The 19,665-nt window shown below is 44.3% G+C and overlaps 1 protein-coding gene across 13 annotated transcripts in view; it reads left to right on the top strand.

Moving 5' to 3' along the window:
• The window catches only part of RBFOX2 (RNA binding fox-1 homolog 2), a 170,516-nt gene extending 151,878 nt beyond the window's left edge, over nt 1-18,638 (top strand). For 7 of the 13 annotated variants that reach the window (XM_063395787.1, XM_063395788.1, XM_063395789.1 and 4 more), the window contains 4 exons: nt 5,010-5,052; nt 10,078-10,166; nt 11,088-11,160; nt 12,269-18,638. In XM_063395787.1, coding sequence (XP_063251857.1) covers nt 5,010-5,052; nt 10,078-10,166; nt 11,088-11,160; nt 12,269-12,313 — 250 coding nt within the window. In that variant the 3' untranslated portion in view covers nt 12,314-18,638. Of the gene's footprint in view, nt 1-535; nt 2,329-2,371; nt 2,412-5,009; nt 5,053-10,077; nt 10,167-11,087; nt 11,161-12,268 lie in introns of those variants that run through there. The other 6 variants (XM_063395795.1, XM_063395790.1, XM_063395785.1 and 3 more) reach the window with 4 other exon arrangements.
• Nucleotides 18,639-19,665: the final 1,027 nt, after the last annotated feature.

Below are 19,665 nucleotides of genomic sequence, written 5' to 3'. Positions count from 1 at the left end.
CTAAATGATATGCTGGCTACATTACAAAACCAGCCTGTTTCTTTTTCCCTTGGATGTGTTTTAGCTCAGCTAGTAGTCTTTTTACAGATTGCACCAAGATTTGACTGGCTGCCAGACTGTTTTATACTTCTGGTCAAGCTACATAACCGGAATGTGGTTTTTGGATGAAGGAATTCTCTCAGTTTTTGCTAGCATTAAGAATCACAAATATAGATATTCCACCACATAAATAAACTTTGCTAAGTTTCGGCTCTGGAAGTTGATGTTAGTCAAATCCTAACTAAAGGAAATGGAGAATTCATGTGTGTTTGAGTGTTTGGATCCAGGAAGTATTGCCCTTCCCTGTTATTAGTGTTCCTTGCAGTTTTCTCTGGAGAGCTGATGCTAGCATCTCTTGCTGACAGAAATAGTGGCCTGATCCAATGTGGTAATGCTTATGTTCATCCAACTGATTGTGTTTGGAATAACTGTTAAAACTGCTAACCTGTTCATAAACCAAGTCACTTCCTCTGTCATGCATTTGCCTTTCCTGCAGGAGCAGGTGGAGTATCACTGCTAAAACATTCCTGGTCCTAGATAGAGAACCCAGCAATGTAAGTCACTGCCCCAGGAGCCAAACTCTTTGTTATGTGGTTGTAAAAATGTAGCTTCAACAAACATGATCTTATGGCCTGCTTCTCCCTGCTGAAGTGGCTCCCCTCTTCCTCTAACAAGGGTCTCTATCTTCATACCTGCTCCCAGCGCTCTTGGAGACTACAGTAACTTTGTCCATTGGGAATGGAGTGTACTTTTCCTGGGGAAGGCAGCAAGACTAAATTATTCAAGCAGTAGCTAACATTGCAAGATTTTATTTTTTATTTTGTTTTATTTTTTTAGTAATAGCATGCAGAATTTTGGCAAGACCTGCTGGGCTTTTTTTGCGTGTGTGTGTCTTACAATAGGTGGGTGTCTGAGGGTGGCAGGCTCTTGGCAGCATTTCACATTCCATCTGATGAGTAAAAAATAGTCAAAAGAATAGCTAGTGTTCCATACCTTCTTTTTCCTTAATGCTGTGAGTAAATCATGCACATCAGCTCCATGAACATCACAGATGGTGAGGCTAATGCTTTTTAAAGCCTTGAGCAAGTTTGTGTGGAGTTCTTCAGAGGACAAAGCTGGAGGAAATTCCTCAGTATGTGAAGCACACGCTGAACTCAAATGGGTGGGGGGCATCTCCTCTCTTCCTTCCTCATCCTTCCCCAACCCCTGTCCCCAGAGCGAGCTGTGTAGTTTTATCCTAGTGAATGCTCTAGTAAGAGCAGCTATTTGGGAACCCCCAGGTTCTGTTTAACAGTTTTTTTGCTTGAAGTTCTGAGAGAAACAAAACTATGTCTTAAAGCAGAAAAAGCACCATCCCATGGAAACCCTTCCAGTTGCTCCTCTCTGCTGTGGAATTAGTCATTACTACCAGGGACTCCCACTGCACCTTTCAATTTTCGGATCTTGGACCAGTCACCTAACCTTTTTAGCTCATTATCTCTGCTTGTGAAAGCAATGCATTGTGGGTATTTTTGGTTTTTTCTTTTCAATTACATTTCTCTGTGTTTACTTTGATCAGAATTGATTGACTTGTTTTCCTGAGGTGTTGCATCGGTTCTTTAAGATGCTGAATAATAATACTTTGCATGCTTGTGTGATCAGCCAAATCTTATCGCATGTCTAATGTGCAGGGTAAAAGGAGGTGATGTATGGATGTCAGAAACAAAAGTCGTGCAGCCCTGTGAAGCCTGAAAAATGTAATCAGGCACAGGTCTCTGAACCACACTTCCTGACGTAGGTGACTCCATCCCCTGTGGGATGCCTTCTGTGAGGGGCTCCTCAATTTCACAAGCCCACTTCATGAAGCCAATGTTTCCATGTGTTTTAGAGGGTAACCAAAATCATTCCAGGAGAATAACCAAAGTGGAAGTTTCTAAACCCTTGTGTCTCTCTTCAGGACGTCAGATCTTTTTGAGTGAACATTTACTGTACAAGATGGTGGTTCCCCTCCCTCTCTCCTTCGCATACTGTCTCCCCCTCTGCCCACCCCTTCCCCCTTTGCATGCCATGGAAGATGACTTGGAGCCGTGCGTGCGCACACACATTCTCTTGCTGATTTGCTCCTGCCAAAAGCCCAGGTTGTGGATTCATACATCACCTGCCTGTGTAAAATGCATGTGCATGCTGCCGTCCTCAATAACCGGAATGTGTTTTCTGTTCTTTTGTTTTTTGTTTGGTTTTTTTTTTTTTTTTTTTGGTGTTTGTTGTTTTTGTTTGGTTTTTTGTTTTTTTTTTTTTGTTTTGTTTTGTTTTGTTTTTTGTTTTGTTTTGTTTTTGTGTGGATTTTCTGCAGTGTGGTTTACCAGGACGGATTTTACGGTGCTGACCTCTATGTAAGTACACACACTGGAGCCTTCTTTTCCCCAACCCCTGACAAGCCAGCCTTTTTTTGTTTTCTTTTCTTTTTCTTTTGGTTTGTTCGTTTGGTTTGGTTTGGTTTTTTAAATATCATTTACTTTAATTTTCTTCTTCCTTGTGGATATATATATTTATATATTTAGGAATGCAAGCATGCTTCTCTGTCACTGCGCTTGCCCCTGGGTGCAAGACCTAAGCCTTTGGGTTTCCTGATCATTGCCAGGGTCAGATTATTGGGTGTCCTGTCCCCCACATGCACACTGGTACTAATCAATCTGAGAGATGATTAGCAAATTAAAATTTCTCTCAACACTTCTCTCATTTACATAATTTGGATATAAAAATAACAGGACTGGTTTAGCCTCAGACCTTCCTTTTCCTTCTCCCCCTCTTCCCTTTCTCTTCCCTCTTGGGGCCCTTTCAGGTTTGATTTGTGCAGCCCACACTACAATGAACAAGTTGTATGTTTTAAAATGTTCACGTGCCACTGGGATGTGGACATTAACCCTTTGGGGAAGACACGGGGACTGTTTAAAAATGGAGGCTGAGATGCTAGAGTGAAAACTGACATCTCCTTTTGCTGGTAGGAATGGCACCTAAATAGGCTAGATTCTGTCACCTCTTCAAGGAACTGTAAAGTACAAATATGTGGAGATGATCGGTTACAAGAGTCAACAGCCTCCTCCTGTTTGGGAATTAGCTGTGATATTACAGGAGACTTTGTCCTGTCACTGTCTTTGTCCTACCCGGTCAGTCTGTATTGCAAATCTCCCGGGATGTCTGTGTGTACATAGGTGGGTTGTGGATGGAGGTATTTGAACTGGCCAGTGAGAAAAGTGCTTTCCTCTCCAAGAGAGAGCTGTTGCAGAGCAGGAATATGGTAGGAACTCGCCTTTCAAAGCAAAAATGTTCAGGGCCACAACTGCCACTGCAACTCGTGGCCTGCCTAACTGTATCGGAGTTCCTAGTTGTGGCATTGTAGGTCATGGCTCTCTGGAGCTGGGACGTTTTGTATAGTTTGGGTAGTGGCACAATTGTCAGCATGAATTCATTGTCAGCATTCCCTCTCCTTTGAAGGTGCTATTCTTGACATTTATAAAGAGCCCTGGGGTTAGATTCAGGATAATGAGTCTAACCCCAGGAACTAGCTTTTGGATTTTGTTGGCTTATATGGAGGATAAAGTTCTGGACAGGTGTTTTTCCTGCCCAGGTACAGCAGTTGGAAGATGTGCTCTTTGAAATAGAGAGAACTGCGTGCATTTCTTCACTCTTCCATATACTGTCATGCGTGCAGTCCTTTAAAGATTGATCTGCCTAGTCAAGTGTTTCTTTATAAAGGTGTGTCAAGGACTACAGAAGGTTCTGTGTTTTCCTGCCTCACTCCTAAAACACCACCTTTACAGACACTGACTTTGCTATAGCAAGTAACCAAGAAAATGAGTGGTGTTAGTGCCTCTTCCCACACTAAAAAGCTGCCATGTTGAAAGGGAAGACTGGCCAGGGTTAGGCCCTGTTTCTCTAAAGAAAGCTCCTTCAGAACTTTTTTTGGGGAGGAGAGGCTTATTTAACATGTAAGGACAGAAACTTCAGCAGTGAAGAACTCCCATAACCACTTGGTGCTGCAGAGCAGTGCCGCCATGCCATGTAACATAAAGCCAAGCCCCCAGGTCAGGTTAGAACCATTAAGTGGATTAGGTGGATTTCTGATGACTTTGCTGTTGGTGTCACTGTCAGAAAGCAGCATGATAGATGAGAGGACTGCATCAAAGTAGATGGTGGTGCTTTTTCCTATGTTATTCCTGGCCAGAGCCCTCCAATGGAGCTCAGGATAAAGTTGTCATTATCCAAACTTGAAGTTGCCCTTCCAAACAATTTGCTTAGCACAGGTGGAATGACTTCAGTGTCTCTGTGTCTCACTGATTTGTTGTGCTTTTCACTGCAGTGCTTCCATCCCTCCGGTTGCTGTGATAGGTTTACCCAGAGTCTGGAAGGTATGGCAGAGGATAATTTAGTTAGGACTGGGAAGAAGTTAAATCGAGATTCTCTTAAGACTTCTGGCTCCATAGGATTGTGGAAAGAAGCTGAGCTGGCAGGGGCTTGTTAATGGTAGGCCAGATGAAAGGGAAGTGTCCCAAGTTTGGGCTGCCTTTTCTGCATATATACTATGCACCGATTTCTCATTTTCCTCCTCCTCCTTTTCCTCACTCCTTTTTTCTTTCCTGGGGCAACCATCCTGCTAGCCATTTCTTCTGTGAAGAAGGCATTCCATCTGTTGTTGGATGCGTCCACTCTGGCAAGACACCTGAATTGATAAAACAACCTGCCCCAGGATGCAGAGGGCTTCATTTTGGATCATAAGAAAGGTTATCTTTCTTCTACAGTGGGGTCAATCTGGGTGGCGGGGGGGGAAACCCAAACAAACCCACCTGTGCGAAGACTGCTCCTGCCTGTGAAAAGCGTGCTTGCATCCACTGGAAAGAAAAGGCTGGTGAGCCCCGCTGTGGGCTGTTTGTATGATTGTTTCTTTCCACAGCTGTGTTTTTTTGAACTGCTCTTCCTGTGTTCTGTTATAGAATAGTCTTACAGGAACCAATCATTAGCGCTAAAATACCTCAGGTAGGAGTGCCAGTGTGACCTGCCAACCAATCAGATTGTGGATTGCAGTGGAAAAGACTGAATTATACTAACCATTCCAGCACCACATTAGAGATGGGAACAGAGGCTTTTTTAGAGCAGCACAGACTCACGTGTGAGCCAAGCCCCCGCTGTAGCAGGGCGGCATGTGTCCAGATTTCCAAGTGGCATTTCACTCAAAATAAAAAAGCCAAACAAAAAGAAACAAAAAACCAACAAAACTTTAATTCAGTGGAAGGGTTAACAAGGTCATGCTTGTCCCATTACCATGTAGAAGCACCTGCTGCAATGGACACCGTTGTCCTGTCACCTCTTCTAATTCATTCATGTTCATTCCTGGTGCACATATGCCCCCCCTTCTAATACAGAAATACCAGAAGCGGTTCTAGCCCTTTCTGCTTCTTAACTTCTGTTATATGGAAGTATGGGGGTGGAGAAGAAGACACATCTGAGAGATGACAGATAAAAGATCCCAAAATTTGGCTCGCTGCCTAAACCTGGTGAGCAGTAAAATGTACCTAACTGGTACCGTGAGTTACACATTTCTCCAGGGTTATGGACACGCTTGTGTCCTAGGGGCAGAAAAGCTCTGTGGAGTAAAGAGGGCGGTGACATACTTTGTGTGCCCTTCCAAGGCAGGAAGGGAAAAAGAAAAGGGAGGTTTATACCACACTGGCATAGTAAGCTGTAGTTTTGTATTTCTTCTTGCTTTCATTGGATTGATCACCTAATATGGACTTGAAGAGTGGAGGAGAAGATGCACTTGAGCTGAACTGCATAAAATGCTTATTTATTTTCATTAACACAGTCAGTAATTGGAATGCTGCGTTAGTTGAGATTGCAGCTTCCCGTATATGCTGTTTTTTCATGTTTGTCTTATTTCAGAAAGTATAAAACAATACTGAAAAAGCGACCATGTAATGTTAAAGAAGGAATTTAAAATATAATTTAACTTCATTGATGAGCCAAGGACAGTAACATCACAGAAGAGTCATTTTAAATTTGGGCTTTTGTTCATTCCCAAGCAATACAGCTGTTTGACAGCTCAGGTCTGTAGGCTCCAAGCCCTACACAGGGAAACAGATCCAGCATAGCCCCAGCAAGACTGGAAGGCAAAGAAAAAGAACTTGAATCAAGATAAGCAGCATTTAGGCTGGTCTTTATTTCTCTCACATGCTCCTCAGACAATCCAAAAGCTTATACAAAAAAAAAGGCTAATCTTGATTTACACAGTCCTTTTGGTTGTTTTTAATGCCCAGTAAAAATTCATAAGCCTTCTCACTAGTTCCCATTTCCTTATGGAGGCAGTAATTAAACTGTCCTGTTGATGGAAACATCTGTGACATAACATCTTCACAAGAAGTTCAGCCACTCTTACTTCTTTTGAGATGAGACTAATGATTTAAAAAAACTGAATTGAACCTGGGTAACCTGTCCCTGTGGAATCAAATAGGTTGAGTGGGAGTTTGCATGGCTGTCCTGAGTTTCAGGCACTAAGGTTTCTTCTGTTGCAGTTTGGCTGTGGCACTGAAGAAATATGTTGAAGCTGGCAAGGGCCTTCTTCTTCTTTTTTTTTTTTTTTTTTTTTTTTAATAGTTATTTTTTTCATCTGGAAACACATTTTTTCCTCTTTGTTGCTGTGGTTGCAGATGCTGTATGCTGTTATAATTTTTATTTACTGGAGTACCTGAAGTGGGTGGCACCAGAAATCACTAGGGGTCGTAGGACCCCACAGCTGAGCTTGCGGACGAGCTCTGCATATCAGTTACAAGTTTTGTGTGAACAGGAATATCAGGGGAAAATACCTGGTGCACCGGACAAGCTTAACGGGCTTCAGATGCATTTATTGAATTATATAGGTGGATCCCGGGCTATGGAGAATAGGAGCATCAGCTGGGTAAGGCAACCTGTACAGTGTCTGCCTTGTACAGTGTCTGCTCTGGTCTCAGAGCTTGGTGAAAGGATTTATGAAAAAACAAAGTATAATTGCAACAGTTTGTCCTCTTTCCTTTGTCCTGTTGTGGTGTATTTGGACCTACTGGTCATGCTAAATACATCCCTGTCTCAGAAATCTCCCAGCTGTCCACAGTCATTGCTCCTATGACAGGAATGCACCATGGCCATTATGATCCCCATTTTTGGTTTTATTTGAAGTACACATAAGTAGACTTTGCAGATTGCTTTGAAATGAGCAGGTCTGCCTGCACGTGTGTACCTCTGTGCTGAGATTTTTTTTTTGATTTTACTTTTTAAATAACCAGTAGCTTCAATTTTGCATCAGTGCATGGTGAAAAAGCAATACACGTCAGCTATTTCTTAACTTCATTTCTCCAATGAGTTATTTCTCCTTTTTTTTTTTCTTTTTTTGTTGTTGTTGTTACGCAGTTGACTGAAGAAATGTTAACATCTCGCTCTAAATCTCTCAGTGGAGTCTCTGTTCCCTTCTCTGATATAACAGATGGGTTATTGCTTGTTATAATTATTAACATTGTGGTGTGGGACAGGGCTAGGGTGGGAGCCATTCTGGGGGGTGAGGACGGGGTGCTGCGGGAGTTGTTAAGGTTGGAATGTTAACTCCAGTGGTGACTGACTGTTTCCGTAATAGCAGGTTGTTGTGGCTGCACGCTCTAGTACTTGAGGCTGTGTACTTCACTGAGCTTGTGGTAGAGCCTAGGGCGAACTGCTGTCCCAAGAGAATGCTGGGATGGATAGAACTAGCCAATATGAGTCTGAACGTGGTGACTTTGCTGGTTGTTCTAGCTCCAGATGTCAGCATGCTTAGTTTTTAATTTTGATTAATAAATGTTACTCCATTCCCCCTGCCACACCTGATTCCAACCCTTCTTTTCTTCTTTATTTTTGTTTTTTTTGTTGTTGTTGTTGTTGTTTTGGTGGTTGTTTTGTTTTGTTTTGGTTTTTTGGTTTTTTGTGGGGTTTTTTTGGGTTTTTTTTTGTTTGTGGGGTTTTTTTTGTTTGTTTTGTTTTGTTTTTGTTTTTTGGTTTTATTTTGTTTTGGTTCTGTTTTGTTTTCCTTTATGAGAGACATGAATTAAAAGAGAATTATATGATAAGCTGTTTTGGTTTCAAACTGCATCGAGCTGTCATGTTCAGAGTCTATGCCAGGCACATTTGAAGTGGCTTCTGGTCTGAAATGTGACTGGCAAGTGTGGAAGTGTGAGGCAGAGCGGGAATCAAGGGTGCATGCTGAGGCCAGCTGCCCTGCAGAGGGTAATGCCTGGAGAAAATGCCTCCTACACTGTGCCCAGGTGATAGACCAAGGGTTCAGGAAGCTCATAGCCTAAGGGGGGAATACTACAAAGTTTGGTCCTAGTTTTGTGAGCTTAATGAAGGTTTGATTTGGATTCATGCTGCACCTCATTCCTCTGGCCTCTGTCATGTTTTACATGGTGGTGCAATGATAGCATGGCAGAACCAAGCTAAACATCCGCAAACCATCAATCCAAAATGCAGGATTTGAAACAGCCAGGTGAGATTAAAAGGACTAAACTGTAACATGACATCTTTTTTCCAGGCCAAGTGATGTTTCACAGGGATAGATCTATGTTGCTTTTTCTCCTCTTAACTAGAAGAGGCTGCAAGTCCCTTTTCTCTTGAGTAGGAAAAGGTCTGCAAACATGTTTTGGGTAGTATATTAGCCTTCACAGGGCAGGCCACACAAAAGAAACCAATATTCATTTAAAATCATTACTTCTAATTTAAAAGCTACTCAGGTCCAGATTGAGCACAGTTGAGCAAAGACAGTTCTGTAGTGGAGCTGATCTTGTACTCTTAGTTACATGTATGCAAAAGATATATAGGGAAGAAGTGGTAGAGGTATGTTGAGCTGATTCTGGAGGTGAAGAGCATAACTCTGCCTTCTGGTCCTTCAAACCCTGAAATATCAAAAAAAAAAAAAGGCAGAAGCAATCTGGAATTTTCCAATGTTTTTTTATCGCTCATTGTGTTTCTAGAAAGTCAAAAGTATGGTTCATTTACCAAGCCTTCATTCCAAAATCAAAAAAAAAGAAGTGTTCAAAAATACAATAAAGATGTAACCAGGGCTTCAGAGCCCCCTTTGCTGCCTGCTGTGCCACCTTTGTCCCTGGTCTGAAAGGTGGCTGGCCTTGGTCTTCCAGTACTGCAGGCCTTGCTCCGCCCAAAGAGCTCCTTGTGGGAGTTCCAGGAGGAGACTCACAGGTCTTCTCTGAGTCAGAATTCATATTTTGACAACACAGCTGTTACGTACGTTTTTAGTAACTACCTCTGATCACCTTTGCTACAGATATGTAGCATGGGCAGAAATACAGCAACAGAACAGACTGCTCTGTCATAATTTCCCTTGACCTGTTTCCTTCTTGTATGGAAAGGAGGGAAGAACAGTCTGGTTGGCCTCAATATTGGTTTGCTTGTTGACAGCCCTGAAACCACCAGGGACTGTCTTCTCTGACCATCTTTTCCTGATTGCTTTTCACCTTCTCTGGCTATTGATACTTTTGCACATGTAGACCCAATTAAATTCTAGCCCTTTGGGTTTTCCTGGCTGTAAAAGAGGGTAAAAAAAAAGTAGGAATTTCTCTGAATGGTCCCTTTTCTAAAATACTTCACAGAAAGTGTCCACCTCTGATTTCCCCTCCTTAAGAGGAAGGGGCCATAAAAATTACCTTGCATGCAAGATCCTGGGTCTTTTCATTTCCTCCATGCCAAATTGCATTTTCTATAGGGCTGTAACAATGCTTGTTCTCCCTTTAGTGTATTCCTTTTGCTAAGGAGGATAATGGAAGGGTGTCCCTGGACCATACATGGAGTATACATGAGTTAATGGGTGATGCTTCTGATAGGTATGACATGGGAGCTGATGCAGTTTGAAACCCTTCCTCTCCTTGTGATGTGTGTGACTTTTTTTTAATTGTTTTTTGTTTGTTTGGGGTTTTTTTGTTTGTTTTTTTTTTTTTATGCTCTGCATGGGTGGACAGGTATCTGTAAAGTCAGTTCTCTTCTCTCCTGCAGGGTGGATACGCAGCCTACAGATATGCACAGCCTGCTACTGCAACAGCAGCCACAGCCGCTGCAGCCGCTGCAGCAGCTTACAGTGATGGGTATGTAAGGGAGAGGTGTCCATGGGGACTACTTGCTGTGCTCAGGGATTCAAGGAGCATTGATCCATCACAGAACTTCTGCTTCTTTCCCCCATTTCTTTGTCTTACCTGCACTCGCATGTGCGCACATGCATGCACCACCTAACATGGAAGACTTGAATGCAGAGTTTGTCTCTGCTCCCGGACAATATTACCTTCAGTGTATGGGAGCTGGCACAAATCATGTCCTCTTCCCCATCCTTGTGATTCTCCTCTGCACAAAGTGGGCAGCATGGTTACAGCCTCAGAGTCAGAGATCTGGCTTTGGGCAGGTTACTTAATCACTGGGTGCATTTCTCTCCCCATCATAAAATAAAAATGACTCAGCTCATGCAGTGTTCTAGGATGCTTTAACATACAGGTCTGAATAGATACAAAGGACTGTCTTTATCAGAATGCTTGCCTTGAGATTTTTCTCTGCCTGTGCAGTGAGGCCATGTTTTAATCCTAGCACGTTAAAGTTTATACTCCTCTCATAGTGGAGAATCCCTCACTGCTTTCCATTTAGCAGCTGTTACTGTGCCAGTAGCACTAATGCCAGCAGTCACTCTCCTCCCTAAATTGTATCACTCAATTACCCAAACATAAGGGATGCACTAGCTGCTGACTTTTCAAAGATGCCGACCTCTTCCCTGCAGGTCAGGCTCATGGCCTGTGCCACATTCCTCCTGGCAGGTTGTTCTCTTGCCCATCTCATACAATGCATGGCAGCATGCCCATAGGATCTCTCTGCAGAGGAGCTGCCTGCGTGCCTGTGTGTGCATGGATGCATACATGTGTGTGCAAGGGCATGCTGCTGCTTCCATTACCTGTGGTCAGACAGCTATTTCTCTGCCCCTCCCAAGTGACTTTTCTCTTTATATCTTTTCTCCCTCTCTTCAGTTATGGCAGGGTGTACACAGCAGATCCTTACCATGCCCTTGCCCCTGCCGCTAGCTACGGAGTTGGCGCTGTGGTAAGTGGGATTTTCTTTCTCGTGCTGTTTCTCATTTCCAGCATGGGGAACAGCCACTGGGTATCGTGCCGTGAAACCTCACCCAGAAAAACTTCTTTGTTGAGGGAGGAGGTCCTTAGCAGCAGTGCTGGGTCCCCAGTTATTCCACATTTCTATCTATGTGTGAACTAAGAAAGGAACCAACCTGTAGGAGACCGGTTATTACTTAGTCTTGCACATCATCTTGTACAATGAAAATAAAAAGCAAACAGAACTGCCACAAGCCAGAACACTGTTGGTGTCAGTGAATCAGTAGAACTGTATTGAGGTGATACACAGAACAAAAATCAGCAATAGTTAGAGATTCAGGATACCCTTTCTTGCCATTTTCAGTTCCAGGAAGTAAGGGAATAAGTTGTTCTTGTGACATCTTGCATCAAAGCTGCTTCACTTGGTTCCTTCTTGCACTAGTGGAAGGATGCGGTGTCCTGCCTGCCAGCAGTAGTTATGCAAGGGCAGGATGAGGTATGCTGGCGTTGGAGGGGAGTGGAGCAGTGTGCTGAAAACACATGCTTGCCCATCTGCTAGCCAGCGCAGTATCTGTGTTGTTGCAAAGGCTGGAATACAAATGTGCTCAGAGAAAAAGACACCTAAAAATAGATATCTGCAGTGTAGCACCTCCATTTTAGCCTCAGCTCATCATGTGGATTCTCTTTAGGGTCAGTGAAGGAAAAACAGGTAATTCTAGGATACCCAGTCATCATATCTATTTTAAAACTTTAACTTGAGGTGAGGTGAAGAGCATCCTAGAAGTCCTGGTCTCCGCAGTCTATAAAGGCAGCCTGGACAACTGGCTTGAGATTAGGACTGGTGAGTCCCCTCTCTGGTACTGAATTCCCTTCCACCAAGACTTGCCAAACTTCACCTCCAGCTGGCTGGCCATGAGCATGCCCTCCTGAGCCACATCTTTGGTTTTGCAGACAGAGTTCTTTCTTGCTTCTTAGAGGTGCTTGACGGTGGTGGGTCAGTGCCAGGACAGGTCCTTCCAGAACCATTTGGGTGCTGTCCTGGGTATCTCTTCACAGTTCTTCTCCTAACAACCTTTTCTTCTCCCATTTAATTTCTACAGGCGAGTTTATACCGAGGTGGCTACAGCCGATTTGCCCCCTACTGAAGTGACGTGAGCCCCCTGCAAGTGGGACAGCCCCCCCAGTTCATGAGGCCTGGCTATTGCAATATTTACTAGTAGAGGAACTCTATAGCAAGTTGAGGAGGAAAAACAAACAAAACAAAACAAAACAAAAAAAAAAAAAAAAAAAGAGAAAATACTTTTTTATACCTCACTATGTTCTTCAAATATGTATTTTTTTTCCTTTAAATTTCTGCCTTTAATTCTTTTGTTCCAAAGATTGTGCTTTTTTTTTTTTGTTTGTTTGTTTTTTGTTTTCATTTTTGGGTTTTTTTTTTTAACTGTGGTAAAAATAATGCATTTCTGTGTCTGTATGTTGGTGCATAGCTTATTCTACCGATCACGGAAAAGGCGATTAGCGATAAGGAAAGTTGTTAGAAACTGATATCATGCAATTAATCAGGAACTCGCAGACAGTTACTTCCCTGGGTCTGATGCTTGGTGCCTGTAGGACAGGAGGATGTGAGGGAAAAGTCTCCACCTGCTGTGTTTCTGGTCTGCAGAAGGAAGCACTCTTTGGCTGTGGCTGGGACCTGAATGCTGGTGGGGGAAATGGTAATTTACATTTGGAAATGGGGGAAATGCAAAGACTTTCCTTGTTTCTATCACCATCTGATGCGCACAGGTTTGTGACAGTTTCAGCAGTGTCAGAACTTTAGACTTCACAAGAGAAGAGTCCCTCAACCTGCCCAAAGACTTCAGCTGTTACCTGCTCTATAGGGGACAAGACTCTGAAAGGAGTTTTTGATGAGGATGATCTTTTCCCCACACACAGAACTTTTACTCACTGATTTTTGTCCACTGCAGGTGGCTGTAATTGTCATAGTTTTCATTCCTCCTTTTGAAGAGCATTGTCTCTTGCTGTCCCTTTCCTCCCCTTCATTCCTGGAGGAGTGGCAAATGGAGTGCAGGATCACGCCGAGTACCTCTGTTGTGGACAGCGAGTGTTTTAACTTGGGGAGGTGAAGCACCTGCAGCCTTGCAGCAGAAGAAAGCGAGCAGAAGAGTCGAGCATGGCACGTGTTCTGAGGCCCAGCATGCAAGGGCTGTGCTCCTATTCATCCTGGGCTGCTTAGGTGTTTTTGCAAGTAATCTATTTCAAATAACATGAGTGAGGAAAAACCATAAGCTACTCGAAGTGAGGGACAAGCATATGGGTCTGTCTGCGGGCGGGAAAGGATCTTCTATATCTAAACATGATCCTGAAGTAGTTTTGTATCTGGCAGAAGAGTTTGTGCAAGCTCTGAATTCATAGGAACTTCCTATCACAAACTATTTCAGGCCCTCCCATAGCTGCATTGGAGCCCCTGGGTTTGTTTTGCACAGCTTCTCAGAGAAAGTTGTGCAGCTGTCTGCTGAGTCCATATAAACACTACATATTAGAAGACTTGGAAGGATAGAAACTGTTTAACTGAGGGCTTCACGACTCCCAAGACCATCTCCTTTCTGCTCTCACAGACAGAGAATTCGCTGTTTCAAAGGCAGCACACTTAGATGGCTGTGACGTGATGCGGAGTTGCTGCTCTCCAGACCTCCCTGTTCAGCTGCTTGTTCCTAGAGTGCTCCCAATAATCCCAGTGGTCAGAGGCAGGCTCTAGTCACATGCTGGAGAGATGTAGAAGTGTAATTGTACCAGGCTGCCTTGACTCCATGGATTGGTGACAGGGTGCGCCACTGCCCTCAGAGGCGCAGCTTTGAGGATTTGTTGGTGGAGCCTCTCCAGCTCCTGTCGAACACCTGCTTTTCCATCCACCACTGATACAAAATAGGAAAATTCCTGCATCATAACACTAAGCAACATCAACAAATAGAGGTCCCCGCCTCTGGGGAGGTGTCCTGCTCCAGCCACACAGCCACACATTTTTTGCTCTTCCGCAGTGATACATGGAGCATCTCCGTGCACAGCAGAGCGGAGGCACCTCAAATGAGAAGAATGGGGATGCCATTAGTTAAGCTAGAAACGCTGAAGCTATTGATTTTTCTGGAGGAATAGCTAGATAAAGGGGACACCAAACTGCCAGCCTGTTGGCCGCCTTTTTTTTTTCTGGTTTTGTTGTTGGTTTTTTACTTTTTTTTTCCAAGCCAAAGTTTGGTTTGTTGCTGTTGTGACAATTTTTTTGTTGTTTGTATATAAATATTTTAGCTTGAAAATAGGGAGGGGGAGAACAGGGTGTTGGGCCTTTCACAAAATCTAGGAAATGAGGGAGACTCAGGGAGTTTGGGGGCTTTTACTGCCTGAGTTGGGGTAGAAGAGGGAGGATTTGTGGTAGAGATAGTCATATTCAAGGGGAGTTACTTCCACTGCAGAGCAGCCAGGGGACTTGTGGAGCTGGGATGCAACAAAAGCCTCTACTGGACTTGTTCTCCCTGCTGCAGATGGAGGGCCTGAGCTAGGCCATCCCTTCCCTTCCCTCAGGCAGTTCCTCAGGCTGTGAGCCCACGAGCATCTGCAGAGCCCTGCTGGGCTGGCTGCTCCCCCACTGCCCCTCTCCTACATTCAGTTCAGCTGGTTCTGACTGTGGCTCCCCAAAAGCCGGGTTCTCCCCCCCAAGTGTCCTCCCCTGCCCTGGCAGTGCCACCTGCAGTCCCCCCTGCCACTTGGCCTCCCTGGGAGTAGGGAGGCCAGCTCCATTTCTGCCTCCTGGCAGAGTCTATGCATGGCAGCTTCAGCCCGCCCAAGTATATTAGGAATGTGAGGGGTTTAGTGCAGAAGCACCCAACCTTTGGGGGGCCATGGACCCCCAATCTCCGAGTAATACCTGTTCTAAGACCATCCTGCCTGATTCCTCCTGTATCCAAGCCTGGCCTGCTCTGGTCCCTCCCTGCCAGGCTCCTCTGGTGCATTAAGCAGCCAGTGTCTCTGTGGCTCCGTAGTTAATGCTGCAAGATCCTCTGAGGGGGCTTGCTGATAGCCTGGCTTCCTGCTCCCAGCACTGAGCTGCAGAGGGGACATCGGGACACTTGCATGGCTGGGGACCAGAGGCAGCTCACTGGTTCCAGGTGTCCAAAGCACCAGACCTCCCAAAAACTTGCATGGCAAGGTTTCTTGAGTGAGTGTTGTGCCGTGACAGGAGAGCTCTTCAGCCTTCCCTGTTGGCGAACAACAGCTCCAGTTTCACTCTGATGTGTTATGAACTGGCTAGAGATGCTTTCAGAGTAGCCAAGGTGTGGCTATATCCATCTTCTGAAGAAGTGAGGACAAAGCCTATATCTCCCTATGCAAAATTAATTGCGTTTAATAAATTGAACTGGGCCCTGGCTTATGACAATGATGGCAGCTAGTGCTTGTCTGTGTGATGGGTCTGCAATCACAGGTCCCTTACAAAGCAGAGTTTGGCTTTCTGAGGGAAACCACCCAGGCAGCCTGGCAAATAGCTTGTTGTTTTGTCACCTTCTAGTCTGGTGGCATCTGGGATTCCTCTTGATGCAGAGAAAAAAATGTATCTTTAGGTATAGCTGTTTGTAATGTCTTGCAGTAGGTCCAGCCAGCACATGACGATACACAGATGAAATTTTGGGTTGAAGAGTTGGTTTATTTAATGTGCTGGTCTGTATTTCCTTGCAGTTACAGTTGTGCTGGTACAAAGTAACATCTACTGGTATTCTGTATTCTCTACTGGGAATAAGTTAAATTGATGCCCAGCACATTAGCAAAACTGTTGTCCTGGACCCCATGTGCGGGAGGCTGCACTGTTGCAGGTGGGTTAGCTTTTCTAAGAAAAGCCATGACAGGACCTGGAGGCAATGGGGAGCTCGGTATGAGCCTACTATAGCCAGCTTTTCCTGGGTTAAACAGTTAGGCGGATCCTGTGTCATGAGTTCAGATAGACAAAGCCATGTTTAAAGATAGCTGTGGCTTGGCTGTTCCAGTGCCTGAGAGGGAGCAGACTTGTCCAGCGAGGAGCACTGGCTCTGGAGTCTGAGACCTGTGTTTCGGACAGGGCTCTGTCAGTGACCCCTCAAGGGTCCCTGTGGGGCAGTCTTATTGCTACTTTAGACTTCACTTCCCCATCCCTAAAGTGAAGTTTATCCCCTGTTAGAACAGGCTGCATCCCTGTTCTAACCTGTTTTGAGATCCATGGATGTGAAGTGTACAGCAAGAGCTTAGGAGGATTTTCTGAGTAGCTGGCTTGAGTGCTGGTTGTGGAACGGTTAATGAAGCCATTTACCTGCCTGAAAAGAGACACTGGCTGCTGGGCTTTCAGTCCCAGCACCCAAAGCTCCCTCAGTGGGGAATACAAAGCAGAGCCTCCCAGTTCTACCCATGTTTTTCCCCAGCCTATCCCTATCTGTATCTTCCCATGTATCTTCCCATCCTAGCCACGAAGATGGAGGCAAGTAGAAAACAGGTTTGGGGAGCACTTAGGAATTTAATAAAGGGAAACCCAAACAACAGCTCTGGGAAACACTTTTGCTGAGTCTAGCTCCAAAGGGAAAGCACACAGGCAGCTTGGCAGAGGGCCTGCTGCCTGTGACCCTCCAGCCGGCAGGGTGGGGAAATGCTGTCCTTGGTGTAGAGGGGTGATTTTTAAAGTGTTTTACCTGTTTGCACTGTTTTAAAATAGGAGGGGGGGGAAAAACAACCTAGTGAACAAGATGAACATCCAATGTAATCTTCTTTGTGTTTTTATTTTTGACATGCTCTTGGATAATGTCAAACATTTTGTAGTATACACCAGTGAGACTTGATTCTTTGTTGCATAAAACACTATTTTCGGTGATGTTAATGTCTGAAAAGCCCATTCCCTCCATCCTCACCTTACTGATTGCCCTCTCCACCCTCTAACCCCAGTAAACTTCTACAATGTCAACAATCCGGTCAACAAGGCAAGCAGGAGTCTGATAGCCGGAGTGTGAAATGGGGCCCTTTGCAAGCAGGCTGTGGAGTTTCTGCCTGGTGTGCTTTGCTCCAGCCAGGAGCTGTGTGGAGAGCCCCCATCCCTCTGCAGTGTCTGCACCAATGGCAGCCTAAACGGGACTCGGGATGGCCGTGTCCCATCTCTGTTGCCACTGCTGACTCTGGAGGACAGCTTCTTGCTGGGGCTGCCAGTGCTGCCTGTGATTGTCCTCTTGGGGCCATGGGCTGCAGCTGGCCCAGGCTTGTGCGGGAGACCAGCTTCCCATGCTGCCTCTCAACTCATGGTAGAGCAGGATTGCATCAGCCAAAAGCCTTGCCTGATTTCACCAGGAGATTGCTGGTGTCTAAAGCCGTCCACAGAGATATTAATTCGGCTAGCAGTCAGAGCAAGCAAAATGCCCGTTAATCTTAGGAATGTTTTTTCTTTTAAAATTTTTATTGATGTCCTGAAGTGGGTCAATAAATCTCTTGCCAGATTCCCAATTCTCTGGTGGAGGGGCTTGTTGCTTCCCTGAGGAGTAAATTCCTTACAGAAATCAGGCCTCCCATATTAGTAGTGTCAGTTCTGGTCATGTTTTTCTATTTTTTTCTGTTCACAGTATTTTGTGTGTGTGAGTGTTGTAGTTTTGGCAGCTCAATTTGGCTGCATTATCAAGTGACAAATTCCATCCTCTTTTACCCCAGGGGATATGATTTGGTTTTGTTTTCTTTCCTTAGGTTTTTGTTTGTTTGTTTGTTTGTTTGGCTTTTTTGTTAAGCTTTGTTTGGTTGGGTTTGGGTTTTTTTTAATATGATAAATCCCGTTTGTAAAATAGTTGGAGCTAAAACCTGGGGCTGGTAGCAAATGAGAACCAGGGCTGTAGAGTGATATGGAGCTGGTGGAGTATTTTACTGACCTCACAGGCTGATCTCTTTGAGACTTGGAAAATTTCAGTGCGAGGCTGAGATACCGCAGCACCTCCAGTGGCAGCAACAGACTTGCCCCTTCTCGCAGTCTCCCCAGCACCTCCCATTGCCAGGTACCGCCGGGGAATGGGACGTGTCCTGAGTGGGATACGTTCCCTTCCCCTGGACCGTTTCCTAGGATGCCCGAGCCACTTGCCCAGGGTCCCATTTCCCTGCTGACTCTGGAGCAGCAGTATCTGCATCCCAGGGCTTTGTGACAGCGTTTAACCTCCCGCCTTCCCTCGTTAAGTATCATATTGTATAGTAGCTTTCAGACCATACAGTATTCATTGGGTTATTCCTATTATTATCAAGTAGCTGGAATTGTGAAGGTTGGAGTAGTTAGATCTTTAGCTTTTATTCCTTTTTTTTTGTATTACTATCCATGTGTATAAATTATTGATCATGTTGCTGGCTTTTATAAACTCTAAGCAAGGGGGGAAACCCTTCCTAACCCTTTGCAAATGGTAATGAAGCACTGTTTTTAAATAAAAGAGAGAAACACCAGTCTGCTGGCTCCTGTGTTGTCTGTTTTTCAGCACATCTGGATAAATTTCACTGGTGCATCACCCTGGCAGGTAAAATGCAAAGCAAGGAAGCTGGTGTGAAGAACAAGCTGGGAGATTGGATCTTCTTAACAGTGATAAAGGGTGAAGCCTTGGCAAGTCACACTGGCAAAATCCCAGCCTCATCTGTTCCTATACCAGCCTCTCAAAGTCCACACCTTTCCTGCCATTCTTTCCCATTGCTGCTTATTAGCAGAAAAAGGCCAATTGTTTGGTATTTGATAAGAAGCCTTTTTTCTTTCTTTTCTTTTCTTTTCTTTTCTTTTCTTTTCTTTTCTTTTCTTTTCTTTTCTTTTCTTTTCTTTTCTTTTCTTTTCTTTTCTTTTCTTTTCTTTTCTTTTCTTTTCTTTTCTTTTCTTTTCTTTTCTTTTCTTTTCTTTTCTTTTCTTTTCTTTTCTTTTCTTTTCTTTTCTTTTCTTTTCTTTTCTTTTCTTTTCTTTTCTTTTCTTTTCTTTTCTTTTCTTTCTTTTCTTTTCTCTCCAGGCCTAGTTGATGTTTGAGCCTGTTAGTGTGGAAGGAGAGACAACCATTTCAAATTATGGTATTGGCACCTCCTTTAGTGCCTGTGTGGCCAACCTTGCTCTGTCTGTGTTAGCACAGGTTTAATAGTTAACACACCTGGAAGCTGGGGTTCCTGTGTTGGTGTAAATTTCCTCTGGGAGTTTGGATACGTTTTCTAATCACTGCCCGTGTTGTCCTGCCTGTAAAAAGAGTATTGCTGCAGACAAACCGAAAATCATTCACATTCTGTGTAGTACTTCCTCCAGTGAAAGATGTCATGCAAATACAGATCTGTGTAATCAGGTGCCTTTTAAACTGAAATGATCCTAAAAATGGGGAATAATAAATCCCTGTATCTAATTGGAAGTGATTATTGAAACAATAACTGAACAAAATGATACAGCCAAATACGCCTAGTACAGTTGAGGCTGGTGCTTTAATTGCTTTTGGAAATGCAAGGAACAAAA

The sequence above is a fragment of the Prinia subflava genome, chromosome 4, assembly GCF_021018805.1.
Source record: "Prinia subflava isolate CZ2003 ecotype Zambia chromosome 4, Cam_Psub_1.2, whole genome shotgun sequence".
Lineage (NCBI taxonomy): Eukaryota > Metazoa > Chordata > Aves > Passeriformes > Cisticolidae > Prinia > Prinia subflava.
Note: the sequence above shows the minus strand (reverse complement) of the source record. Positions and strands in the feature narration are given on the sequence as shown.